The 23,271-nt window shown below is 43.2% G+C and overlaps 1 protein-coding gene across 1 annotated transcript; it reads right to left on the reverse strand.

The window, feature by feature from the left end:
• Window positions 1-1,688: 1,688 nt before the first annotated feature.
• HIGD1C (HIG1 hypoxia inducible domain family member 1C) lies at window positions 1,689-21,625 on the reverse strand. Its single transcript, XM_032144427.2, has 5 exons — window positions 21,454-21,625; window positions 20,913-20,963; window positions 20,077-20,178; window positions 13,106-13,240; window positions 1,689-3,803 (listed from the first exon to the last, which is right to left on the reverse strand). Exons 3-5 carry the CDS (start codon window positions 20,168-20,170, stop codon window positions 3,739-3,741), a joined length of 294 nt encoding a protein of 97 aa, XP_032000318.1. The 5' UTR covers window positions 20,171-20,178; window positions 20,913-20,963; window positions 21,454-21,625; the 3' UTR covers window positions 1,689-3,738.
• Between the last annotated feature and the right edge of the window lie 1,646 nt (window positions 21,626-23,271).

Here is a 23,271-nt window from a genome sequence, read left to right on the forward strand (position 1 = left end):
CCTTTCTCTCTGGCTGCCCTTAACATTTTTTCCTTCATTTCAACTTTGGTGAATCTGACAATTACGTGTCTTGGAGTTGCTCTTCTCGAGGAGTATCTTTGTGGCGTTCTCTGTATTTCCTGAATTTGAATGTTGGCCTGCCTTGCTAGGTTGGGGAAGTTCTCCTGGATAATATCCTGCAGAGTGTTTTCCAACTTGGTTTCATTCTCCCTGTCACTTTCAGGTACACCAATCAGACGTAGATTTGGTCTTTTCACATAGTCCCATATTTCTTGGAGGCTTTGTTCATTTCTTCTTATTCTTTTTTCTCTAAACCTCTCTTCTCACTTCATTTCATTCATATGATCTTCCATCATTGATACCCTTTCTTCCAGTTGGTCGAATTGGCTACTGAAGCTTGTGCATTCGTCACGTAGTTCTCGTGCCATGGTTTTCAGCTCCATCAGGTCCTTTAAGGACTTATCTGCATTGGTTATTCTAGTTAGCCATTCGTCTAATCTTTTTTCAAGGTTTTTAACTTCTTTGCATTGGGTTCGAACTTCCTCCTTTAGCTCGGAGAAATTTGATCGTCTGTAGCCTTCTTCTCTCAACTCGTCAAAGTCATTCTCCGTCCAGCTTTGTCCCATTACTGGTGAGGAGCTGCGTTCCTTTGGAGGAAGGAGAGGTGCTCTGATTTTTAGAATTTTCAGTTTTTCTGCTCTGTTTTTTCCCCATCTTTGTGGTTTTATCTACCTTTGGTTTTGATGATGGTGACGTACAGATGGGGTTTTGGTGTGGATGTCCTTTCTGTTAGTTTTTCTTCTAACAGTCAGGACCCTCAGCTGCAGGTCTGTTGGAGTTTGCTGGAGGTCCACTCCAGACCCTGTTTGCCTGGGTATCAGCAGTGGAGGCTGCAGAACAGCGAATATTGGTGAACAGCAAATGTTGCTGCCTGATCATTCCTCTGGAAGTTTCATCTCAGAGAGGTACCCAGCTGTGTGAGGTGTCAATCTGCCCCTACTGGGGGGTGCCTCCCAGTTAGGCTACTCAGGGGTCAGGGACCCACTTGAGGAGGCAGTCTGTCCGTTCTCAGATCTCAAGCTCCGTGCTGGGAGAACCACTGCTCTCTTCCAAGCTGTCAGACAAGGACATTTAAGTCTGCAGAGGTTTCTGCTGCCTTTTGTTCGGCTATGCCCTGCCCCCAGAGATGGAGTCTACAGAGGCAGGCAGGCCTCCTTGAGCTGCGGTGAGCTCCACCCAGTTGGAGCTTCCCGCTGCTTTGTTTACCTACTCAAGCCTTGGCAGTGGCGGGCTCCCCTCCCCCAGCCTCACTGGCACGTTGCAGTTTGATCTCAGACTGCTGTGCTAGCAATCAGTGAGGCTCCGTGGGCATAGGACCCTCTGAGCCAGGCACGGGATATAATCTCCTGGTGTGCTGTTTGCTAAGACTGTCAGAAAAGTGCAGCATTAGGGTGGGAGTGACCCGATTTTCCAGGTGTCGTTTGTCCCCCCTTCCCTTGGCTAGGAAAGGGAATTCCCTGACCCCTTGCAGTTCCTGGGTGAGGTGATGCCTCGCCCTGCTTCGGCTCACGCTCTGTGCACTGCACCCACTGTCCTGCACCCACTGTCTGACAATCCCCAGTGAGATAAACCCAGTACCTCAGTTGGAAATGGAGAAATCACTTGTCTTCTGCGTCGCTCGTGCTGGGAGCTGTAGACTGGAGCTGTTCCTATTCGGCCATCTTGGAACCACCCCAGAACATGGCAATGGCTACAAGTAAGACTGAGTAATTCGATTGTGACCACTTTCCTTCTAAGTGCTCCTGTTCTGGTTCCAGGAAATGCTTTTACATTTTAATTTAAACATAGTTTGTAGGTTCTCATGCATAGATACTCTTAACAAATGAATACTTTGCATTGCTTTTTTCAAGCAACAAATATATTACTTTAGCTCTCTCAGAGTAAGATTACAAAATTGTGGAACTTAATTGGGTTTTGCAAGAAAAGCTAGTTTCTAATTAAACTCTTAATCTATTTTTAGTGCTGAGTACATATTGAGAAGGTAGAATATTTCCAGTAGCCTGGTTAGAAATACTTTTCATTGCACAACCAACATGAAAGGATGACTTATTTCCATGCCAGCTGTCCTCAGTTTTCTTGACCTTAATGGAACATATTAGATCCAGCTGCTGGAATATTTACTCTAATGGAATAAAGCAGTTGGATTCTTTCCTTGCCTATTTTCCAAAGAGGACAGTGTTGACCAAAATATGTACTTGTTGGTAGCACTAGAAGAGCTTCATGATAGATACAGTTGACAACTTTTAAAATAATTATCTGTCCCAATGGGGAAAAATGTATATAATACACAGAACAGTAGGTTATTAGCCAGAATGCAGACATATTTTCATATATTCTAACATCTTTCTTGTCCCCAAATACTGGACTTCACCTGCTTGTCACTGTAAACCTCCATTACAGGAAACACTGAGGAAAAGGAAGTACCCACCAGAAATCATCTTACATTGCATATATTCTTGATTTTATTTCAGTGACTATTTTTTTCTCTCCTAGGCTTGGAGTCTTTGGGATTAAGCTTAAGTCAAGGCAGTTATGTCTTCAGCAAAGCCTAGTTAATTTTTTAGACCCTGAGGGCAGTTAGAGAGGAGTTCAAGGCCACAGGTATACTTAACCTTTAACATCAGCTTTGGTTTCTTGTGTTTTCTACAGTGTCGTACCACATTAGCAATAGCACTTCTGGACTAAATTCTTTTTGCCATCTCAGGAAAAAGAAATTTGTTTGTAGTTTACCTTTGTATTCCTAGAAATACTTTAAAGTCTAAAAGTGAATAAACAAATAATTAAATGTTAAACCATGTGTTTGCGGTAAAATAGTCAAGTTTCTTTATAAGAATGAGATGTAAAGTGGTGAACCAACTTTATGTAACAACATGACCATTCTCTGATGTAATTATTACCCATTCTAAAAAGGAGTTTATGAAACAGTAATTACTTTGCCCTATTTAGGGAGAATTAAGTCATGAATAGGGTGTTACATTTAACATGGTTATAGAAAAGTCTGTGGCTGGGCACAGTGGCTCACGCCTGTAATCCCAGCACTTTGGGAGGCCAAGGCGGGTGAATCACCTGAGGTCAGGAGTTCGAGACCAGCCTGGCCAACATGGTGAAACCCCATCTCTACTAAAAATACAAAAATTAGCTGGGCGTGATGGTGGGCGCTTGTAATCCCAGCTACTTGGGAGGCTGAGTCAGGAGAATCACTTGAACCTGAGAGGCAGAGGTTGCGGTGAGCTGAGATTATACCACTGCTCTCCAGCCTGGGCAACAGAGTTAAGACTCCATCTCAAAAAAAAAAAAAAAAAAAAAGAAAGAAAGAAAAGAGAAGTCTTCAGTAACCATTATATAATTATTAATTTTTCAGATTGGTTTGGCAGATTATCATTAGTTTGACAGATTAGTGGCAGATTATTTGCTGCCACTAACTACAAAATTTGAAAAAATTAAGTCAGAAAATCATGCCCTAGGTTCTGAAAGACATCAACACAGGATATTTCTGAGTTGACTGTTTATGATTGTTGATCTGGAAATCAACTTCTTAAAACATTGAGACTTGAAATACAAAGGCTATGAGCATTCTGTGACACTTCTGTAGTAAAATTTGCTATGTATTGAACATTTACTCTTCATAATAAATAGTTTTCAGAAGCTTCTTGTCTTTCTTGCTTCTAGAGTGTAGCTTCATTTTTTGGACTCACTGAAGAATCGAGGTCTAATGTGATCCTTATACATAGAATAGAGAACACCTAGAAAAAGAAGGATGTATATCAATTGAGTATCCATGGGAAACAAACACTGAATTTCTTCCACTTGTTGTATTTTTATGAAACTAGCCCACAATTTAAACAGAAACAAACAAAGGCCCTCCTTCTTATTAGTTTTTGGTTTGGATCATACGAGTGACTCTAGAAAAAAACAAAAAACAAAACTCTAGGAGCCCTTTCAAATCAATATCAACTTAAATTTATGATGTTATAGTGCCACCAAAATACTGGTGAAATGTTAGGAAAGTGGGCAAATTTGACCAGATGTTAAGATAAAAATAGTAGTCATCTCAATTAGCAAACATTTATTCAGTCTCTACTTGTACTCAGTATCCCGAGGAAAACAAATGGTGAGTGGATCTAATTCCTGCTTCTAGGGATTTATGATCTGGTGGGTGAATTGCCTGTGAGTTTAGACAGATGATATGTATGGCTTCATGCAGAAAGGGGGAAGTAGCCAGGAAGAATAGGGTAAGGAAGAGAGGAGCTGCTTTAGTGAGTTCCAAGGATGTCAGCAAATGCTTACATCCAAAAGCAAGTTAGGGAGTCATAGATTTAAACTACAACTCACATACCACCACCACCAGCCCATACCTGTCTCAGTTATCAAGGCATCAGATCTTGAAATTAGATCCCTCTTCTGAGTGTGAAACCCATATATTCATTATTGTACGTATGACTTTTTTTTTTTTTTTTTTTTTGAGACGGAGTCTCGCTCTTGTCACCCAGGCTGGAGTGGTACAATGGTGTGATCTCAGCTCACTGAAACCTCTGCTTCCCAGGTTCAAGCGATTCTCCTGCCTCAGCCTCCCGAGTAGCTGGGATTACAGGCACCCACCACCATGCCCAGCTAATTTTTGTATTTTTAGTACAGATGGGGTTTCGCCATGTTGGCCAGGCTGGTCTTGTACTCCTGACCTCAGGTGGTCTGCCTGCCTTGGCCTCCCAAAGTGCTGGGATTACAGGCATGAGCCACTGTGCCTGGCCTTAAGTACGAGATTTCTACATGGCACAGGTAGGTGGTCTCCGAACTTTCCAGATTTACCTAAGTAAATATGTTGAGCATGCCTCTCAAAATGTGGATTTATTTATTATTTCATTTTTTTGAGATGGAGTCTCTCTGTCTTGCCCAGGCTGGAGTGCAGTGGGGCGATCTTGGCTCACTGCAGCCTCCGCCTCCCAGATTCAAGAAATTCTCCTGTCTCAGCCTCCCTAGTAGCTGGGACTATAGGCATGTGCCACCACACCCAGCTAATTTTGTATTTTTAGTAGAGATGGGTTTTCACCATGTTGGCCAGGCTGGTCTCGAACTTCTGACCTCAGGTGATCCACCCGCCTCGGCCTCCCAAAGTGCTAGGATAATAGGCGTGAGCCACCGTGCCCAGCTAAACTGTGTGTTTATTTATAGATAATATAAATGCAGGTGTGTGGTGAGGGCTCATGCCTGTAATCCCACCACTTTGGAAGGCCAAGGGAGGAGGATCACTTGAGGCCAGGAGTTAGAGACCAGCCTAGTCAAAATAGTGAGACCCATTTCTACAAAAAAATAAAAAAATTAGGGCCACACGTGGTGGCTCATGCCTGTAATCCCAGCACTTTGGGAGGCCAAGGCGGGTGGATCACTTGAGGTCAGGAGTTTGAGACCAGCCTGGCCAATATGGCGAAACCCCATCTCTACTAAAAATACAAAAATTAGCCAGGTGTGGTGGCGGGTGCCTGTAATCCCAGCTACTCGGGAGGCTAAGTGAGGAGAATTGCTTGAACCTGAGAGGTGGAGGTTGCAGTGAGCTGAGATTGCACTCCAGCCTGGGCGACAGAGTGAGACTCCATCTCAAAACAAACAAAAATTAGCTGGGCATGGTGGCACATGCCTGTAGTCCCAGCTACTAGGGAAGCTGAGGTGGGAGGATCACTTGAGCCCAGGAGTTCGAGGTTGCTGTGAACCATGATCACGCCACTGCACTCCAGCCCGGATGACAGAGCAAGACCCTGTCTCCCAAAAAAAAGAATCGGTGGAACTGGAGTGGAGATTATGGTAAGTTGGGAGGCAGTGAGTCTGACTCAAGTTCTCATCTGTCTTTTTGGGTTCTAGCTCATCCTTGCAGATTCCAGTTTATTTTTCCTTCCCAACTGCTGCCTTACTGACTTCAGTCCCCAGTATTAGAAACATAAGCAACAGCTTCGCATAAACTGTTTAGCCAACTCCAAAAATGTTTTAAGGTCATATCTCTGTAATAAATCCCTTCTTCTCCTCCTCCTCATTCTCCTCCTCCTCCCCTTTTTCCTCCTCCTCCTCCTCCTACTACTCCCTCTTATTATTATTATTTGAGACAATGCCTCACTCTGTGGCCAAGGCTGGAGTGCAGTGGCTTGAGCAAGGCTCACTGCAGCCTCGATCTCCTGGGCTCAAGCCATCCTCTTATCTCAGCCTCCCGAGTAGCTGGCACCACAGGTGCATGCAGCTTGCCTGGCTAACTTTTAACTTTTTGTAGAGACAGGGTATTCACCATGTTACCCAGAGTGGTCTCAAACTCCTGGGCTCAAGTGATTCTCCTGCCTCGGATTCCCAATACAACCGGCCTAAATTGCTTTTTATATATCACTACTGGTAGTTTTGCTTGTCTGAATCTTGACTGATACAGTTTGGAATTAGAAGTGCTTCCAGAGGAACAGAATCAGCATGATAGTTTCTCTGAAGTGGTTCTGGGTTATCCGGAATTGGTTCCCTGATCTGTTTAGATTTAAAGGCATTAATGGCCATGTTTTCAGTTATAAAGAGGATGCTAACAGTCCATGGCATGTAATAGCAAAATAGTTTCTTAAATTATCACCCATTAGGCCAGGTGTGGTGGCTTATGCCTGTCATCCCAGCACTTTGCGAAGCTGAGGTGGGAGTTCGCTTGAGGTCAGGAGTTCGAGACCAGCTTGGGCAATGAAGTGAGACCCTCATTTCTACAAAAAATAAAGGCCGGGCCCGGTAGCTCATGCCCGTAATCCCAGCACTTTGAGAGGCTGAGGTAAGTGGACCATTTGAGCCCAGGAATTTGAGACTTGCCCGGGCAACATAGGGGGATCCCACCTCTACAAAAAAATTTAAAATTAGCCAGACATGATGATGCTACCTGTAGTCCCAGCTATGTGGGAATGAGGCAGGCAGGAGGATCTCTTAAGCCCAGAAGAGGCAGGAGGATATCTTGAGCCCAGGAGTTTGAGGCTGCAGTGAGCCATGATCACACCACTGCACTCCAGCCTGGGTGACAGAGCAAGACCCTATTTCTCTTTCTTTTTTTTTTTTTTTGAGACTGAGTCTCGCTCTGTCACCCAAGCTGAAGTGCAGTGGTGTGATCTTGGCTTACTGCAACCTCTGCCTCCTGGGTTCAAGTGATTCTGCCTCAGCCTCCCGAGTAGCTGGGATTATAGGCACGTGCCACCACGCCTGGCTAATTTTTGGATTTTTAGCAGAGATGGGGTTTCACCATGTTGGCCAGGCTGGTCTCAAACTCCCGACCTCAAGTGATCCACCCACCTTGGCCTCCCGAATCCTGTGAGTGGCTCATCACAATACAAATTCAATCCCCAACCTCACAAAGTCACTTATGTTAAAGTTAAAGCATTGCTTTAGAAGGAGTGGGACACTGAAAATTGGGAAGATGTGGCAGATGTAAAGGAAATGGGTCTTTGGACACTTACATTTTAGTGAGACTCCTTTGCCAATAGAAGCAGTCCTTCCATCCTGTCTGAGAATGACTGAAACTTGGACCAAAAGGTAATCTCCACTAAATGAAATTGAAATGCCAGAACTTCCTTGGTAGAGTAATGGTTCTCAACCAGGGGCAGTTTTGTTCCCCAGGGAAATCTGGTAGTGTCTGAAGATGTTTTTGGTTGTCACAACTGAGGGTGTGGAGGTGAGGGAAATTCTATGGGCATCTCGTGGGTGGAAACCAGGGATGCTGCTAAGCATCTTGCAATGCATGGGACAATCCTCCACAATAAAGAATAATCCAGCCCAAAATGTCAGTAGTGCTGAGGTTCAGAAACTGCCACAGAGGTAGGTATCCAAAGGATTAGGGAGATTGGTATGTTAGAGCAAATTTATCCTACTTACCCACTCCCTAAACTAAGCTTGTGAGAAAGACATTTCTCAGGGTAGCCCTGGCAAGAGTCCTGTGGTGACTGTTCTCTGTATGCCAGAAATGACAGTGCGAACTGCTGGGCTCCCTAAATTCAATGGGGATGATGGGATCCTGAGGCTATGGGGGTCAGGTGGTAGCATCTGATTGACAAAGACAAGGAAAGCATGATGTGATGGGCAGCAAAGTCTAAGTGGTCATCAGAATAGTCTAAGTAAGCCACAGAGATCTTTGGCATTGGCTGACTGATTATGGTATCCCTGGAACTGAAACTTATTGGCAGAAGCAGAAAAGCTCTAGGTTTGGTGAACAAAAGTCTAACCTTGAATCACCACAATAAAGAGCCAGGGCTCCTTGACCAATTCCTAGAATTGAGTCATTTTCACAGGCCCAGAAATCCCTTGAATGAAGAGGGAGCCAGATCCCCTTAAGGAAAGACCCTGTTCAACAGACAAAAATATATATACTATAAGTCTTCCTTCTAGCCTTCCCCAAAGGGGACCTGTGCTCTACCAGGGGACCTGTTCACCAAGGAAGGGAAAAGAATCACGTTTATGGGGGATTTGTGAATCCTGGTTCTGAATTGACACTAATCCCTACTTTGGTAGAACTAGTGTGGCCTGCCAGTCAAAGTAGGGGTTTATGGAGGTCAGGTGGTCAATGGAGTTTTGCTGTGGGTCTGTTTCATAGTCAAGCCTGGTGGGTCCCTGAACCCACTCTCTGTTATTCCTCAGTTCTGGAATGTGTAATTGGAATAGACATACTCATCAACTGTCAGAATTCTTACACTGGTCCCCTGACCTGCAAAGTAAGGGCTATTACAGTAGGAAATACCAAGTGGAAGGAAAAATAGTAAACCAGTGGCTGGGCATGGTGGCTGACATCTGTAATCCCAGCACTTTGGGAGGCTGAGGTGGGAAGATTGCTTGAGCCCATGAGGTGAAGACCAGCCTGGGCAATGTAGCAAGACTTCATCTCTACAAAAAAAAATTAAAAGTTAGCCAGGCATGGTGGTGCACATGTGTAGTCCCAGCTACTCAAGAGGCTGAGGTGGGTGGATTGCTTGAACCCAGGAATTTGGGGCTGTAGTGAGCCATGATCATGCCACTACACTCCAACTTGGGTGACAGAGCAAGATCCTGTCTCAAAAAACAAAAACAAAACCCACGAACGTAAAACAAAAGCATTACTCTATTCCTAGAGGGATTGTAGAGACTAGTGCCATCATCAAGGACTCCAAAGATGCCAGAGTGGCTAGGTGCAATGGGTCACGCCTGTAATCCCAACACTTTGGGAGGCCAAGGCAGGAGGATTGCTTGAGGTCAGGAGTTTGAGCTTGGGCAACGTATTGAGACCCTGTCTCTACAAAAAGATTTTGAAAAAAGACACCAGAGTGGTGATTCCTAAAACATCCCCATTTAGTTTACCTATTTGGCAGAAGACAGATGGATCTTGGAGAATGATTCTGTTCCTATAAACTTAATCAGGCAGTCACTCTGCTATCCAGATGTGGTTTTGTTGCTGGAGCAAATCGACATAACATTCGCTTTTTGGTATGCAGCTGGTAATCTGGTTGAGTGCTTTTTTCTGTGTGTCTTTTACTAAAGATAATCAGAAGCATTTGCTTTCACCTGGTAGGGCCCACAGTATGCTTTCACTGCCTAATCTCAGGGCTGTGTGAACTCTCCAGCCCTATGTCATACTCTAGTCTGCAGGAACCCTGATCATCTCTTCATTATACAGGACATCACTTTAGTTCATTATATTAATTTGATCTGAATATCAAGGGTAAATTGGAATGTATTATATCTTTTAGGGCACTTTTTGGTACTCCCATGTTCTGTAATTAAAGACAATGGAAAACGAAATCCAACACAGGCAGGATGCCTAATAATCCAGGTTAGGCATGAAGGAATGAAGGTTTGGGTCACCCCACCAGTCAAATAACCATGAGTAGCCAAGGTACTTGCTGAAAGCAAAGGTGATATGAAATGTGTAGTGGATGACTATAGATATAATACTAGCTATGACCATCTGATCAACTGCAGAAACAGACTATGATATTTAGGAGTGTTTCTTCCTTATTTTGATGTGAATGCATTTGTGTATAGATTAGCCAAATTTTTTTCTATTCCCAACTTCCATTTACCTATCATCCAACATAAGAAGTGTTAATAGGATTCAACCTTATATCTCAGGATTTAAGTCACAGGATATCAAAGGGGAATGTGATTCAGCTCAAAGAGGAATCATCATCATCCAAAGATGTATGAAGGGATTCTGTATCCTCTTTTGGGAGAGAACTAGCATGCTTTTGGATATACAAGGGGTGGCTGATTTTGACACTGTCTTTATTTGGAAGTTAAGGTTGATTAAAAGAGGTATATATGGATGTCAAGATGGCAAGGGCTGGGTAGTGGTAGGCTTGTATTATGTCAGTTGAAGCAGCCTGTAACTGCATTCTCCAGAATTCATTTCCTTTTATTACCAGGGTTGGTGCAAAAGAGACATCCTGCATGAGATTTAGAAGGTGGAAATTATGCAGCACTCGAATTCTTCTTATGTCTGGAAGACACTGTTGCAGTACAGTTTTGCTTCTCTGCTGGCTCACTTTATTGGCAGGGGTCAGCAATCATGAGCACAGCCACTGTGGCTCCTGCTGAATTTTCTCCTTCACCTTCTCTGACCCCTTTGCCAGCTCCATGTTTAGCTCCAGGATGAAAGGCATTGGCATTTTCTATATTTCATCTCTATCAGTGAATGTGGAGGCTTGGAGATGGCTGAAAACCCACAAGGGTTCCAGTCTGTCCTGTGTATTGTTCTAGCTCATCTTTGCAGGTTCTGGATTTTCCTTGCTTCTACTTTCTTTTCTTTTTTTTTTTTTTGAGATGGAGTCTTGCCCTTTCACCCAGGCTGGAGTGCAGTGGCCTGGTCTTGGTTCACTGCAGCCTCCGCTTCCCAGGTTCAAGCAGTTCTCCTGCTTCAGTCTCCTGAGTAGCTGGGATTACAGGCATGCACCACTACTCCCAGCTAATTTTTGTATTTTAAGTAGAGATGGGGTTTCACCATGTTGGCCAGGCTGGTCTCAAACTCCTGACCTCAAGTGATACCCCTGCCTTGGCCTCCCAAAGTGCTGGGATTACAGGTGTGAGCCACCATGCCTGGCCTACTTTCCTTTCTTTTCTAATTCCTTTCCCTGCTCACTTCAGGCTCAAGTTCCAGATTCATAAGCAAGAGCCTCATAATTATATAAGTTCAAATACCTGTAATAAATCCCTCAAACTACTAGTAGTTTTGCTTTTCTCATCAAACACTGATTCGCCTACCAAGCTATGTAGAGTTCCACTTACATGCCATGCTTCTGTGCCTTTGTTTTTTCCTCTGCCTAGAATCCTGAGGTCCTTCTCTGCTTAGTTAATTCCTCCTTATTCTTGGTTCAGTACATGGTTTACATCCTTAAAGAAGGCTCCTCTGGCCTCCCAGCCCTAGTTAAATACCACTCCCTTGTGTTTGTGCTTCCATAGCACAAAAATTTTTTTTTCTTTTTTTGAGATGGAGTCTTGCTCTGATGCCCAGGCTGGAGTGCAATGGCATGATTTCGACTCACTGCAACCTCTGCCTCCCAGGTTCAAGTGATTCTCCTGCCTCAGCCTCCCAAGTAGCTGTGACTACAGGCACATGCCACCACACCTGGCTAATTTTTGTATTTTTAGTAGAGACGGGGTTTCACCATGTTGGCCAGGCTGCTCTCGAACTCCTGACCTCAAGTGATCCTCCTGCCTTGGCCTCCCAAAGTGCTGGGATTACAGGCATGAGCCACTGCACCTGGCTTTTTTTAGATGGAGTTTCACTCTTGTTGCCCAGGCTGGAGTGCAATGGCATTAGCTCAGCTCACTGCAACCTCCACCTCCCAGATTCAAGCGATTCTCCACCTCAGCCTCCCCCAGGTAGCTGAGATTACAGGCATGTGCCACCACACCCAGCTATGTGTGTGTGTGTGTGTGTGTGTGTGTGTGTGTGTGTGTGTGTATTTTTTTTTTAGTAGAGACGGAGTTTTGCCATGTTGGCCAGGTTGGTATCGAACTCCTTACCTCAGGTGATCTGCCCGCCTCAGCCTCCCAAAGTGATGGGATCACAGGTGTAAGCCACTGCGCCCAGTCAGCCTGTGCTATTTCTATCATGGCATCTATAACTTTATATTGTCTTCTTTCTTTCTTGGTTTGTCTTCCTAAGGAGACTAGCTTAAGGGTAGGGACTGAGTCATATTTCTAAACAATGTCTGGCACATAGCAGGCATTCAATAAATGTTTGCTGAATGATGAAAATGAGGACTGTAACTTTGTAGTAAGGCTTCCTGTATTTGGAGCACATTACAACTCACAGTAATAAGATTATTACCACATAACTTTCCTTGCAAGCCCCATGCCCGTAATTCTATAATCTCCAATCTACGCAGGATGACTCCACTCTGCACATCATGAAGGAGACCTAAGAATATTGTGACCTGTTCTCATTAATGTAAACCAAACAAATTTAGATTAATTTAGGTCCTAAAATGGACTTCTTGTTAGAACTATCTGATTTAGCTGTGGGTATAACCTGAATTAATGAAGACAATTTTATACCTTTTCTTTGGATTTGACTGGTAGGTCTTGCTTAATTTATGGACTAATAAAAAAAGATTTGCCTATTGCTGAAACTTGGAAGGAAAGAAGAAGGCAGTTGAGATTTGTGGACTCTAAAAATGTCTTCTTCCTAAACTAATAACTACATTTGCTGTTCAGATAGGCTGGGAAATATGACCGCTGCTGTCAGCCATGAGTTGGGGATCACAGCCACAATTTAGGCTGTGATCTATCCATAACTGCTGCTCTTGAGTTATAGGATAGGAACTAGTCACCACTCCCTTCACTAAAGAGAAGAACAGCCCATTGCCCTAGTTTTGTACCATAGGTTTTGTCAGTTTTTGTCAGCTGCAATAATAAAAAATTAAGTGCACAACTGGGCCACAACCTCAACTAAGGGAAGATCAGTCTTTCCTACCCCTCTCTCATTACATCATTGTGACCCAATATTTATCTACTATGAATGAATAAAATAAATAAGTGTACTCTCAAAGACAGCTGAACATAAGATACAAATTAAGCAGGTTACCTAGAGTCACAGCTCCGACAACAAATCCTTGGGCAGCAACTCTCATGTGAATAAGATGAATTGACATTTTCTGATCTCTTCTGTACTTTAACTTGTAAAGGCCATAGGACACCACAGTCACAAAGCCTGCTATACCTGTGAATTTTAAAAGTATGGGTTATTTGGAAGGCTGAGGCAGGAGCATCGTGTGAGACCAGGAGTTTGAAAACAGCCTGGGCAACATAGCAAGACCCCATCTCTACAAAAAATAAAAAATTAGCCACGCATGGTGATATACGTCTGTAGTCCCAGCTACTCAGGAGGCTGAGGCAGGAGGATCCCTTGAGCCTAGGAGTTCAAGGCTTCAGTGAGCTATGATTGCACCACTGCACTCCAGCCTGGGTGACAGAGTGAGACGCTGTCTCTAGAAAAAAAACATATATGGGTTAAATACACAGCAGGCAAGAATTTTCAAGTGCTTAGAGAGTTAAATGAAAGAGTGTCTACAGGATAAGAACCTGAAAGATAAGCAGGCAAGACTCCAGCAAAGAACATTTTTCAAAGAACCAAGCTGGATTTGATCTACCAGACTTTAAAATGAGCCCTTAATATTCTTGAGTCCAGTATTTGCAGTTTTGACTCTTCCCAGAAAAATTAGAACCATATAGTGTAGTAACTTGTCTAGTCATTCGTAATTTCCTGAGGAATGATTTCAAACTGGGCGTGCTACAAGGTTGTTACCTGTGGCAAGTCACTTAGCCAGTTAAGTGAACTAACCCAGCATCTCGGTGCCCACAGCTTTTGAGTGTTTGGCTTTACTCTTTGCTTCCTGTTACCAAGTAAGGAGTAAACCCAGTAGAGTGAGAAAAAATTTGTCCTTCTAGATAAAGTGAAATAGTAAACTTTAATGAGAGATGAAAATGTATGAATATATGCACGAGAAGCATAACTCTGGCAAGAACTGTGATTCTAGAAAAGTTCAGAAGCCCATACAAATATTTCTGTATTTCCTACAAATGTTGAGGGGTGAATAGACTGCTGTGACAACCAAGATTCTATGTAACTGGCTCTGAAACAAAGAACTCATCAACTAAATAGGAAAGATTCTAGAAAAAGATTTAAAACACTGAGAACTTAATCCATGACAAAACAAAAATAGCCAGATAACAGATACTGGGCCAGGTGCGGTGGCTCACGCCTGTAATCCCAGCACTTTGGGAGGTTGAGGCGGGTGGATCACTTGAGGTCAGGAGTTCGAGACCAGCCTGGCCAACATGGTGAAACTCCATTTCTACTAAAAATACAAAAAAATTAGCCGGGCACGGTGGTGCACGCCTGTAATCCCAGCTACTCGGGAGGCTGAGGCAGGGGAATCACTTGAACCCAGGAGGTGGAGGTTGCAGTGAGCTGAGATCACGGTACTGCACTCCAGCTTGGGTGACAGAGCAAGACTTTGTTTTAAAAAACAAAAAACAAACAAAACCAACAACAACAAAAATAAACCCAGATACTGGAATAATTTAATAAATGCCATAAGTATAACTTATTGGTATAGAGAAGAACTAACTTGGATTTGTATTTCACACTAAACCCTGAAAAAAATTTTTTGATAAGTAAGAGTAAATGCAAAACAAAACAAAAATACAACAATAAAAACTGAAGAAAATAGAATAGTGTATTTATAACATCTATAAGAGGATACGGGGCCGGGCGCAGTGGCTCACGCCTATTATCCCAGCACTTTGGGAAGCCAAGGCAGGCGGATCACCTGAGGTCAGGAGTTTGAGACCAGACTGACCAACATGGAGAAATCCCCGTCTCTACTAAAAACACAAAATTAGCCAGGCGTGGTGGCACATGCCTGTAACCCCAGCTACTCAGGAGGCTGAGGCAGGAGAATCGCTTGAACCCAGGAGGCAGAGGTTGTGGTGAGCTGAGATTGCACCATTGCACTCCAGCCTGCGCAGCAAGAGCAAAACTCCATCTCAAGAAAAAAATAAAAAAGAGGATATGGTAGACGTAATAGAATATGACAAGGACAAAATGCACAGTAAGAAAACATTTGCACAGTAAAAGTGTGCGTCTTTTTTTTGTTTGTTTTTCTTTTGAGACAGAGTCTCGCTCTGTCACCCAGGCTGGAGTGCAGTGGCACGATCTCAGCTCACTGCAACCTCTGCCTCTCGGGTTCAAGTGATTCTCGTGCCTCAGCCTCCCTAGTAGCTGGGATTACAGGCATGCGCCACCACACCTGGCCAACTTTTGTATTTTTAGTAGAGATGATGTCTCGCTATGTTGGCCGGGCTGGCCTTGAACTCCTGGCCCCAAGTGATCCGCCCGCCACAGCCTCCTGAAGTGCTGGGATTACAGGCGTAAGCCACTGTGCCCAGCCTATTTTTTGGGTTCTCTATTCTTTCCCATTAATCTGTGCATCTGACCTTCCATCAGTACCACATTGTGTTGGTTACTGTAGCAATATAGTAAGCCTTAATATCAGCCAGAGTGATTCTTTCCACTTTTATCTTTTTTTAAAAAAGATTATTTTAGGCCAGGCACGGTGGCTCACGCCTGTAATCCCAGAACTTTGGGAGGCCGAGGCGGGTGGATCACGAGGTCAGGAGATGGACCATCCTGGCTAACACGGAGAAACCCTGTCTCTACTAAAAATACAAAAAATTAGCCGGGCGTGGTGGCGGGCACCTGTAGTCCCAGCTACTCGGAGAGGCTGAGACAGGAGAATGGCATGAACCCGGGAGGCAGAGCTGGCAGTGAGCCGAGATAGCGCCACTGCAGTCCAGCCTGGGCGACAGGGCAAGACTCCATCTCAAAAAAAAAAAAAAAAAAAAAAAAGGTTATTTTAGCTTTTCTAGGACTTGTGCCTTTCCATATAAGATTTAGAATAAGTTTGTCTATGTCTACCAAAAACCTTGCTGGGGTTTCGACAGGAATTACATTAAGGCTGTAGGTAAACTTGGGGAGAATTGACATCTTTACCAATATACAGTGCCTTCCAATTCAGGAACACAGGATCAGGCATGGTAGCTCATGCCTGTAATGCCAGCACTTTGGGAGGCCAAGGCAGGCATATCACTTGAGGTCAGAAGTTCGGGACCAGCCTGGCCAAAATGGTAAAACCCTGCCTCTACTACACACACACGCACACACACCCCTCCAGTTCATGAATACAGTAGTCTCTCCATTTTTATTTTTATTTTTTTTCTTCAGACAGGGTCTCACTCTGTTGCCCAGGCTGGAGTGCAGTGGTGTGATCTCGGCTCACTGCAACCCCCACCTCCAGGGTTCAAGCGATTCTCCTGTCTCAGCCTCTTGAGTAACTGGGATTACAGGTGCGTGCCACCACGCCTGGCTAATTTTTGTATTTTTAGTAGATACAGCGTTTTGCCATGTTGCCAGTCTGGTCTCGAACTCCTGACCTCAGGTGGTCTGCCCACCTCGGCCTCCCAAAGTGCTGGGATTATAGGCGTGAGCCACCACGCCTGGTCGGTGTTATGTTTTTAGTTTCAGTTTCCGGATGCTTCTTGTTAGCATATAGAAATGCACATTTTAATCTAAATGTAAGTGTCGATTAAAAGAAGAAATGCAGGCTGGGTATGGTGGCTTATTCCTGTAATCCCAGCACTTTGGGAGGCTGAGACTGATGGATCACTTGAGGTCAAGAGTTTGAGACCAGCCCGGTCAACATGGTAAAACCCTGTCTCTACTAAAAATACAAAAATTAGCCAGGCATGGTGGCGTATGCCTACTCAGGAAGCTGAAGCACGAGAATCGCTTGAGCCCAGAAGGTGGAGGTTGTAGTGAGCCAGGATTGTGCCATTGCACTCCAGCCTGGGCGACAGAGGGAAACTCTGTCTTTAAAAAAAAAAAAAAAAAAAAGCAAATAATTTTTATGTGGATAGCATGTTTGGAATAACTATGTTGGCATATGTGTGTCTATGGGTGGGTAAGGATATATTTATTCTTTCATGATCCATTTAATAAATGGAAATAAGAATCAGTAAATCATTACATTTACATGTATATTTTATAGGCTGATCCACAATAAATAAAAATGACTAATGCGCTACAGATATAAAAACAGCAAAAAAAAAAAAAATAACAAAATGATGATGGTAGACACATGAGAAAACAGGTAAAACCCTGAAAGCTCTATAAGTTTGGCCAAGTCCTTCTAGAAAGGACTCTGGAAATATGTGACAAATGATATTAAACTGAACAAGCTTCCTACTCTGGAAATTCTACTCCAAGGAAATAACCGAAAGAAAAATCAAGAAAATGACACAAAGATGTTCAGGGCTACACTGTGTTTGAGGAAAACCTAAACAACCCAAACAGAAGAAAAACTGCCATTGCTATAAAAATAAATAAGAATAGGGAGTATTAATACACAGAAATGCACATATGAGCTGTTAAGTGAAACAAGCAAAGCCGAATAATCGTCAACACATATTTTAAATAGATATAATGCATGCAGAGACCTTAACAGTGATTGTAAGATGATTTTGAACAGTGTAAATGTATTTATAATGATGGAAGTTGCTTAAGATAACCAATAAAAAAGTTCTGTAAATTACCTGCATAGGACCCTCCATCTTGTAGCAGGAAAATACACAGTGGATATTATTAAAATGACAATAGCTAAACAAATTATTCAATGATATATATCCAATTTTTCTTTTTCTAAGATGGAGTCTTGCTCTGTTGCCCAGGCTGGAGTGCAGTGGCGCAATCTTGGCTTACTGCAACCTCCGCTTCCTGAGTTCAAGTGATTCTCCCGCCTCAGCCTCCCAAGGAGCTGGGACTACAGGCGCCTGCCACCATGCCCAGCTAATTTTTGTATTTTTAGTAGAGACAGGGTTTCACCACATCAGCCAGGCTGGTCTCAAACTCCTGATTTCAAGTGATCCACCCACCTTGGCCTGCCAAAGTGTTGGGATTACAGGCGTGAGCCACTGTGCCCAGCCTACCAAATTTTATCATTATTTATTTTTTAGCAAAAACTTGTCTCTCTTCCCTTAATCAAATGAAAGTTCTGTTCTTACCTAAATTGGTTTTGTTTCTTTTAGAGATTAAAGTCATAACCTTTACTGCTTTCCATATAGTGTCTCTAGTTTGTTTATAATTGAATTTAGCTGGAAACACTTTTATCTTTCCACTTTAATCACCCTAAATGTCTCTGGAAAAATAATTTAATGTACGACAGGCACAGTGGTGCATATGTCTCTTTGTCTCTGTTTATTAATTAATCTCTGTTCATTATAGTGATCTGTTCAAGTAGCATTGAGTTTTTGCATTTTTTTTAGTTAAAAATGCCAAGGAAGATAAATCACTATTAAATTATTTGCTTCCATTTCTTATGGGTGCTATTACAAGTCTTAAAACCTCTCAACAGAATATTACTGTAAAGTAAAATTTGATTCTTTCTTGATATGTGAATAATGACACTTAGGAAGTTGCTAGAGTCACAGTAACACTTAATGGGAACATCTGACATACCTATTTAGAAGTTTTTATGGAGTTAATATTTTTGCGAACTTACGTCAGTCTGATTTAAGTAAATTATTTTAATAGTTTCCAGACAAAATGAACACGAGGAAACAGGCATGGCTTTAGTATACATCCATGGAGAAGAAACAGAAAGCTCAGACTTTAAAACATAATATTGGTGCTTAGGTTTTGTGGTTTTTTTTTAAGTCCACATACATATAATACTTGTTGAAAATGTAAACATACTAAATATGTGTGGGGAAAAGATAAAGAGGCTAAGGGTCTAGATTATTAGGTGATCTAATTATAGTATCTCTCTTTTTTATTTTTTGAGATGGAGTCTCGCTCTGCCTCCAACCTCCGCCTCCTGGGTTCAAGTGATTCTGGTGCCTCAGCCTCCTGAGTAGCTGGGATTACAGGTGCCTGCCACAGTGCCCAGCCAATTTTTTGTATTTTTAGTAGAGATGGGGTTTCACCATGTTGGCCAGGCTGGTCTTGAATTCCTGACCTCAAGTGATCCACATGCCTCGGCCTCTCAAAGTGCTGGGATTACAGGTGTGAGCCACTGTGCCCAGCCTAATTATAGTATCACTTCTTTAGTCCAGAATTTATTTTGCCGTCAAACTCAACATTTGGAGCACACCAGGAAGCCAGCACAGAGGGCCGCTGAGCAGCCAAAATGACCACTCCAAAGTTCATGCTCACAAGTGTTCAGATAGGTCCAGGCTTTTACTCAGAGCTTCCCTCTGAATTGACTCACAGTTCTTTCAAGCTTGGGTATCTAGCTTCTGGTGCCACAGAACATTAAAAACATTAGATGCGGAAGTTTTTGTTTTTTTGTTTGTTTGTTTGTTTTTGAGACAGGGTCTCAGTATGTCACCCAGGCTGAAGTGCAGTGGTGTGATCTTGGCTCACTGCAACCTGCACCTCCTGAGCTCAAGCAATCCTCCCACCTCGGCCTCCCAAAGTGCTGGGATTACAGGCATGAGCCACTGTGCCCAGCCTAGAAGCAGAAGGTTTTAATGTGCCCAATAGTAAGAAAGAAACAGAAAAATCTATAAACGGAAGACATAAGAACTTAAAGTTTAGATTACTTACAAGACAAAGAGACATACGCATCTCAATAGTCCCTAATAGGCTTTAAATATAATAAACTGATGCTGCTGTTGATGGTCCTGAGTTATGACTGAAATGTTAATATGCATTCAATCTATTCCATTTGACTGGCTAGAAACTAATAATTTTAGGTAGACTTCTAACCAAATGGATAAAATAGAATAAAATTTGATGCCTCAAATGACAGCTAACATTTACTGGGGGCTTATCATGTACTAGGAACTATTCTGAAAGTTCAACACATGCTTAGAGGAGGTTAGCTTCAATTATCTGAAAAAATTCAATTATAAGAAACATTTCAATCCTCAAAGGCACTGGGTAAGGCATCATTGTGTTATTACAGTTTTCTGCATCCAGTCAAGGCTTGTACTTACCTATAGGGACAAAGGGGGAGTCTCTAGATTTCCTGATTAATCGGGATAATTGGCCTTCGTCCTCATCTGCTGACCACTGGTTATCTGAAGACATTTTTTTCGCTAGTAACAATAGGATATAAATGTGGTTGCCGTGAATCATTAAAAATAATTTGTTTTTCCTCTCCCATCATACTGCTGGTTATGTGTTTTTTTGTTTTCATTTGTTTGATAAGCCTATCTGCTCAACTGAAACAATTGTCTTTCCTTCACACTTTTCACTACAGAATTTTTTCATTTTGCAGGGGAAGGGGATAAGAAAAAAATACATAGAGAGAGGAAATGATAATCAGATTTCATGAATACAGAGTAAAAACACAGATCATAATGCTGTTATTCAGTTTCCTTTCCACTGCTCAGCATTGAGATCACTGGGAACCTCAGGACTTCTTCCACAAGCACTGTATTTGAAGAACACATTTTCTTTTTAAAGTATCATTTTAAAGAAGTACGGCAGTGCCAACATAGGCAAAAATACTTCCAGATTTACAGGTATCAGGAGAATGATCACTCCAACTGTGCAGAATGTGCAGGGCATTATGAAATCATTCAGATATTTACCAAGCACCTACTGCGTGCCAGTTGCTATGCTAGACAATGGATTCCTTGCCTAGCCTGGCTTGTCTACGTAGGATGAATGAAGAAACTTGCAAAAGCAACTATAATCACAACAGATTTAGCAGCACCTGAGTCTGTCCCCTGTGCAACTTACTGTGTTCACCCCAGAATTCAAATACAGCGGCTTCATCCTATGAATGAGACTTCATCAGAAAACCTAAGCGTAAGAAGCACAGTACCTGTGGCGCACCCCACCACCTGCTGTTTCCTGGTGTTCCTTCAGCAAGAGGCTGTAGATCAGAACAGGTGTTCGTTGTAAGGCCAGGACACAATGAGATGCAATTTCCAACTAACTGATAATGAGAAAGCCCAGAAACACACCGCAGGGGGCTGGGGGAGTGGTTGGCTGGTATTGGCCAAGATTTCCAGCACCCTGCTAGAAACTCGCCAGTAGCAGCCTGGGCCACAAACTAGGCTTTCGAAGCCAACATTAAGAAAAACAGGAAGGCTTTGGAAGAAGATGCATTTGCTTAAGTCTGCCTTCACAAGGGAGCTCGACTTCCCTCTGTGACTGTTGAGTCTTAGTACCTGACTCCTGGGCCCAAAATTGAGGGGAAAGAGGGCACAGGGTCACAACACTGGGCTTGGAGGGGAAGGGGAGAAGATAGCCATCAGAGGCCAGGATTCTTGCCATCCTTCGGAAACGCGCCCTAGCCAGAGGAGGTGCGCGCCCTGCAGCTGGAATCTCCGGCTGAGGCGATGGGAGCCCACCGGGCTCACCTGGCGGTGGGGCCATCGCAGGTGCGCTTCCTGCAAAGCCTCGAGCTGCACATGCGCCCAGGGGAAAGCCCTGACGTTGCTGCACCTGTGGCTAGTCCCTGCGCCTGCGTGTGAGACCTGAGTGGGGCTGTGGAGGCCCGAGTGGCTGTGGCTCTGGAGGTGGGTCGGTGGTGGACGTGGCCTTCGCTTCTGTTCTGACCTCGTAGCCTTGGAGCCCCTTGAGACCTCGGAGAACACCTTGCTCACGGCGTCCCACCGACTGCAGCCATGTGGACCTAGACATGAGGGCAGAGGATCAGGTAGCGTTCATGGTTTTTCCCGTGTAACTTAATGTTTAAATAATTTCAGACTTACAGAAAAGTCCCCAGAATAGTACAAACAACTGTGTGTCTGGTACCCGCATTTTCCTTTATTAACATGTTTCTTTCTTTAAAAAATATTTTTGGCGAACCACCTGACAGTAGCAGACTTATGCCTTTTCTTCCATATACTTTTGTATGCATTTGGGGCATTCTTATATAACCATAGTACAGTGTTCAAAATCAGAAACTTAACATTGATATAATTCTGTTTTTCAATCTAAAGATTTTATTCATATTGACCAGTTGTCCCAATAATGTCCTTAATAGCAAAAAAAAAAAAAAAAAGAAAGAAATTTCTGGTCTAGCATCCAATTAGGATCATATACTGCATTTAGTTGTCCTGTTTCTTTAGTCTCCTTTAGTCTGAAACACCTTCCTAATCGTCTTTGTCTTTCTTGACCTTGATTTTTGTTCTTTTTTTTTTTTTTTTTTGAGATGAAGTTTCGCTCTTGTCACCCTGGCTGGAGTGTAATGGCGCAATCTTGGCTCCCTGCAACCTCCATCTCCTTGGTTCAAGCAATTCTCCTGCCTCAGCCTCCCGAGTAGCTAGGACTATAGAAACGCCACACCACGCTCGGCTAATTTTTTTGTATTTTTAGTAGAGATGTGGTTTCACCATGTTGGTCAGGCTGGTCTCAAACTCCTGATCTCAGGTGATCCACCCACCTTGGCCTCCCAAAATGCTGAGATTACAGGTGTGAGCCACCGCGCCCAGCCGACCTTGATGTTTTGCCCGTTATTTTGTAGGATGTCTCTCAATCTAGTCCGGTATTCCCCCCTCCCCACACCACGTGTTTTCTCACTAGATTGAGGTCATACATTTTGGGCAGAATATGACAAAAATGATGTTGTGCTCTTCTTAGTGTGAAGTATCAGGAGACACAGAAAGTTGAATTGCCTGGTGGTAGTTAACTTTGGTCCAGTGTGGTGCTGACAAATATTTAAGAACTCGACTGGCTCTGGAGGGGGAGATATTGCCCTGTTCTGTGTTGTAAATATTCCCACCATGCCCAATTTCTAAATAGACTCTGTCATCACGGAACACAAGGTTAGGAAACGTCTCTTTCCTGGGTTGGTAGGAGTGGGCTCTAGCACACCACTGCTTTGATCACGTGGATTAATGTGGTGTCTGCCTGGTTCTCCACTGTGGTTACTTTTTTTTCTCCCATTTAATTAATAAGTAGTTTCTGAATAGGTACTTTAATATTAAACAAATATCCTGTTATTTGTCAGACTTTTACCCATTAATTTCAGTGTCCGTTGATGATCCTTGCTTGAATCCATTAATTTTAGTTTGCTAAATGGTGGTTTTTCTAAATACATCACCTTAAAAAAAAAACTTATGGCCAGGCGTGGTGGCTCATGCCTGTAATCCCAACACTTTGGGAAGCCAAGGCAGGTGGATCACTTGAAATCAAGAGTTCAAGACCAGCCTGGCTAACATGGTGAAATCTCG

Source organism: Hylobates moloch, unplaced genomic scaffold (assembly GCF_009828535.3).
Source record: "Hylobates moloch isolate HMO894 unplaced genomic scaffold, HMol_V3 SCAFFOLD_22, whole genome shotgun sequence".
Taxonomy (NCBI): domain Eukaryota; kingdom Metazoa; phylum Chordata; class Mammalia; order Primates; family Hylobatidae; genus Hylobates; species Hylobates moloch.

What these genes read in the sequence shown, in the direction of transcription:
- HIGD1C (XM_032144427.2), bottom strand. Translation starts at nt 20,170, where the DNA reads ATGTCTTCAGATAACCAGTGGTCAGCAGATGAGGACGAAGGCCAATTA. An exon ending in CTCCCCCTTTGTCCCTATAG is followed by an intron (nt 13,241 to 20,076) that starts GTAAGTACAAGC and finishes TAAAATTCACAG; the next exon opens with GTATAGCAGGCTTTGTGACT. An exon ending in TGTCGGAGCTGTGACTCTAG is followed by an intron (nt 3,804 to 13,105) that starts GTAACCTGCTTA and finishes TTCTTTTTCTAG; the next exon opens with GTGTTCTCTATTCTATGTAT.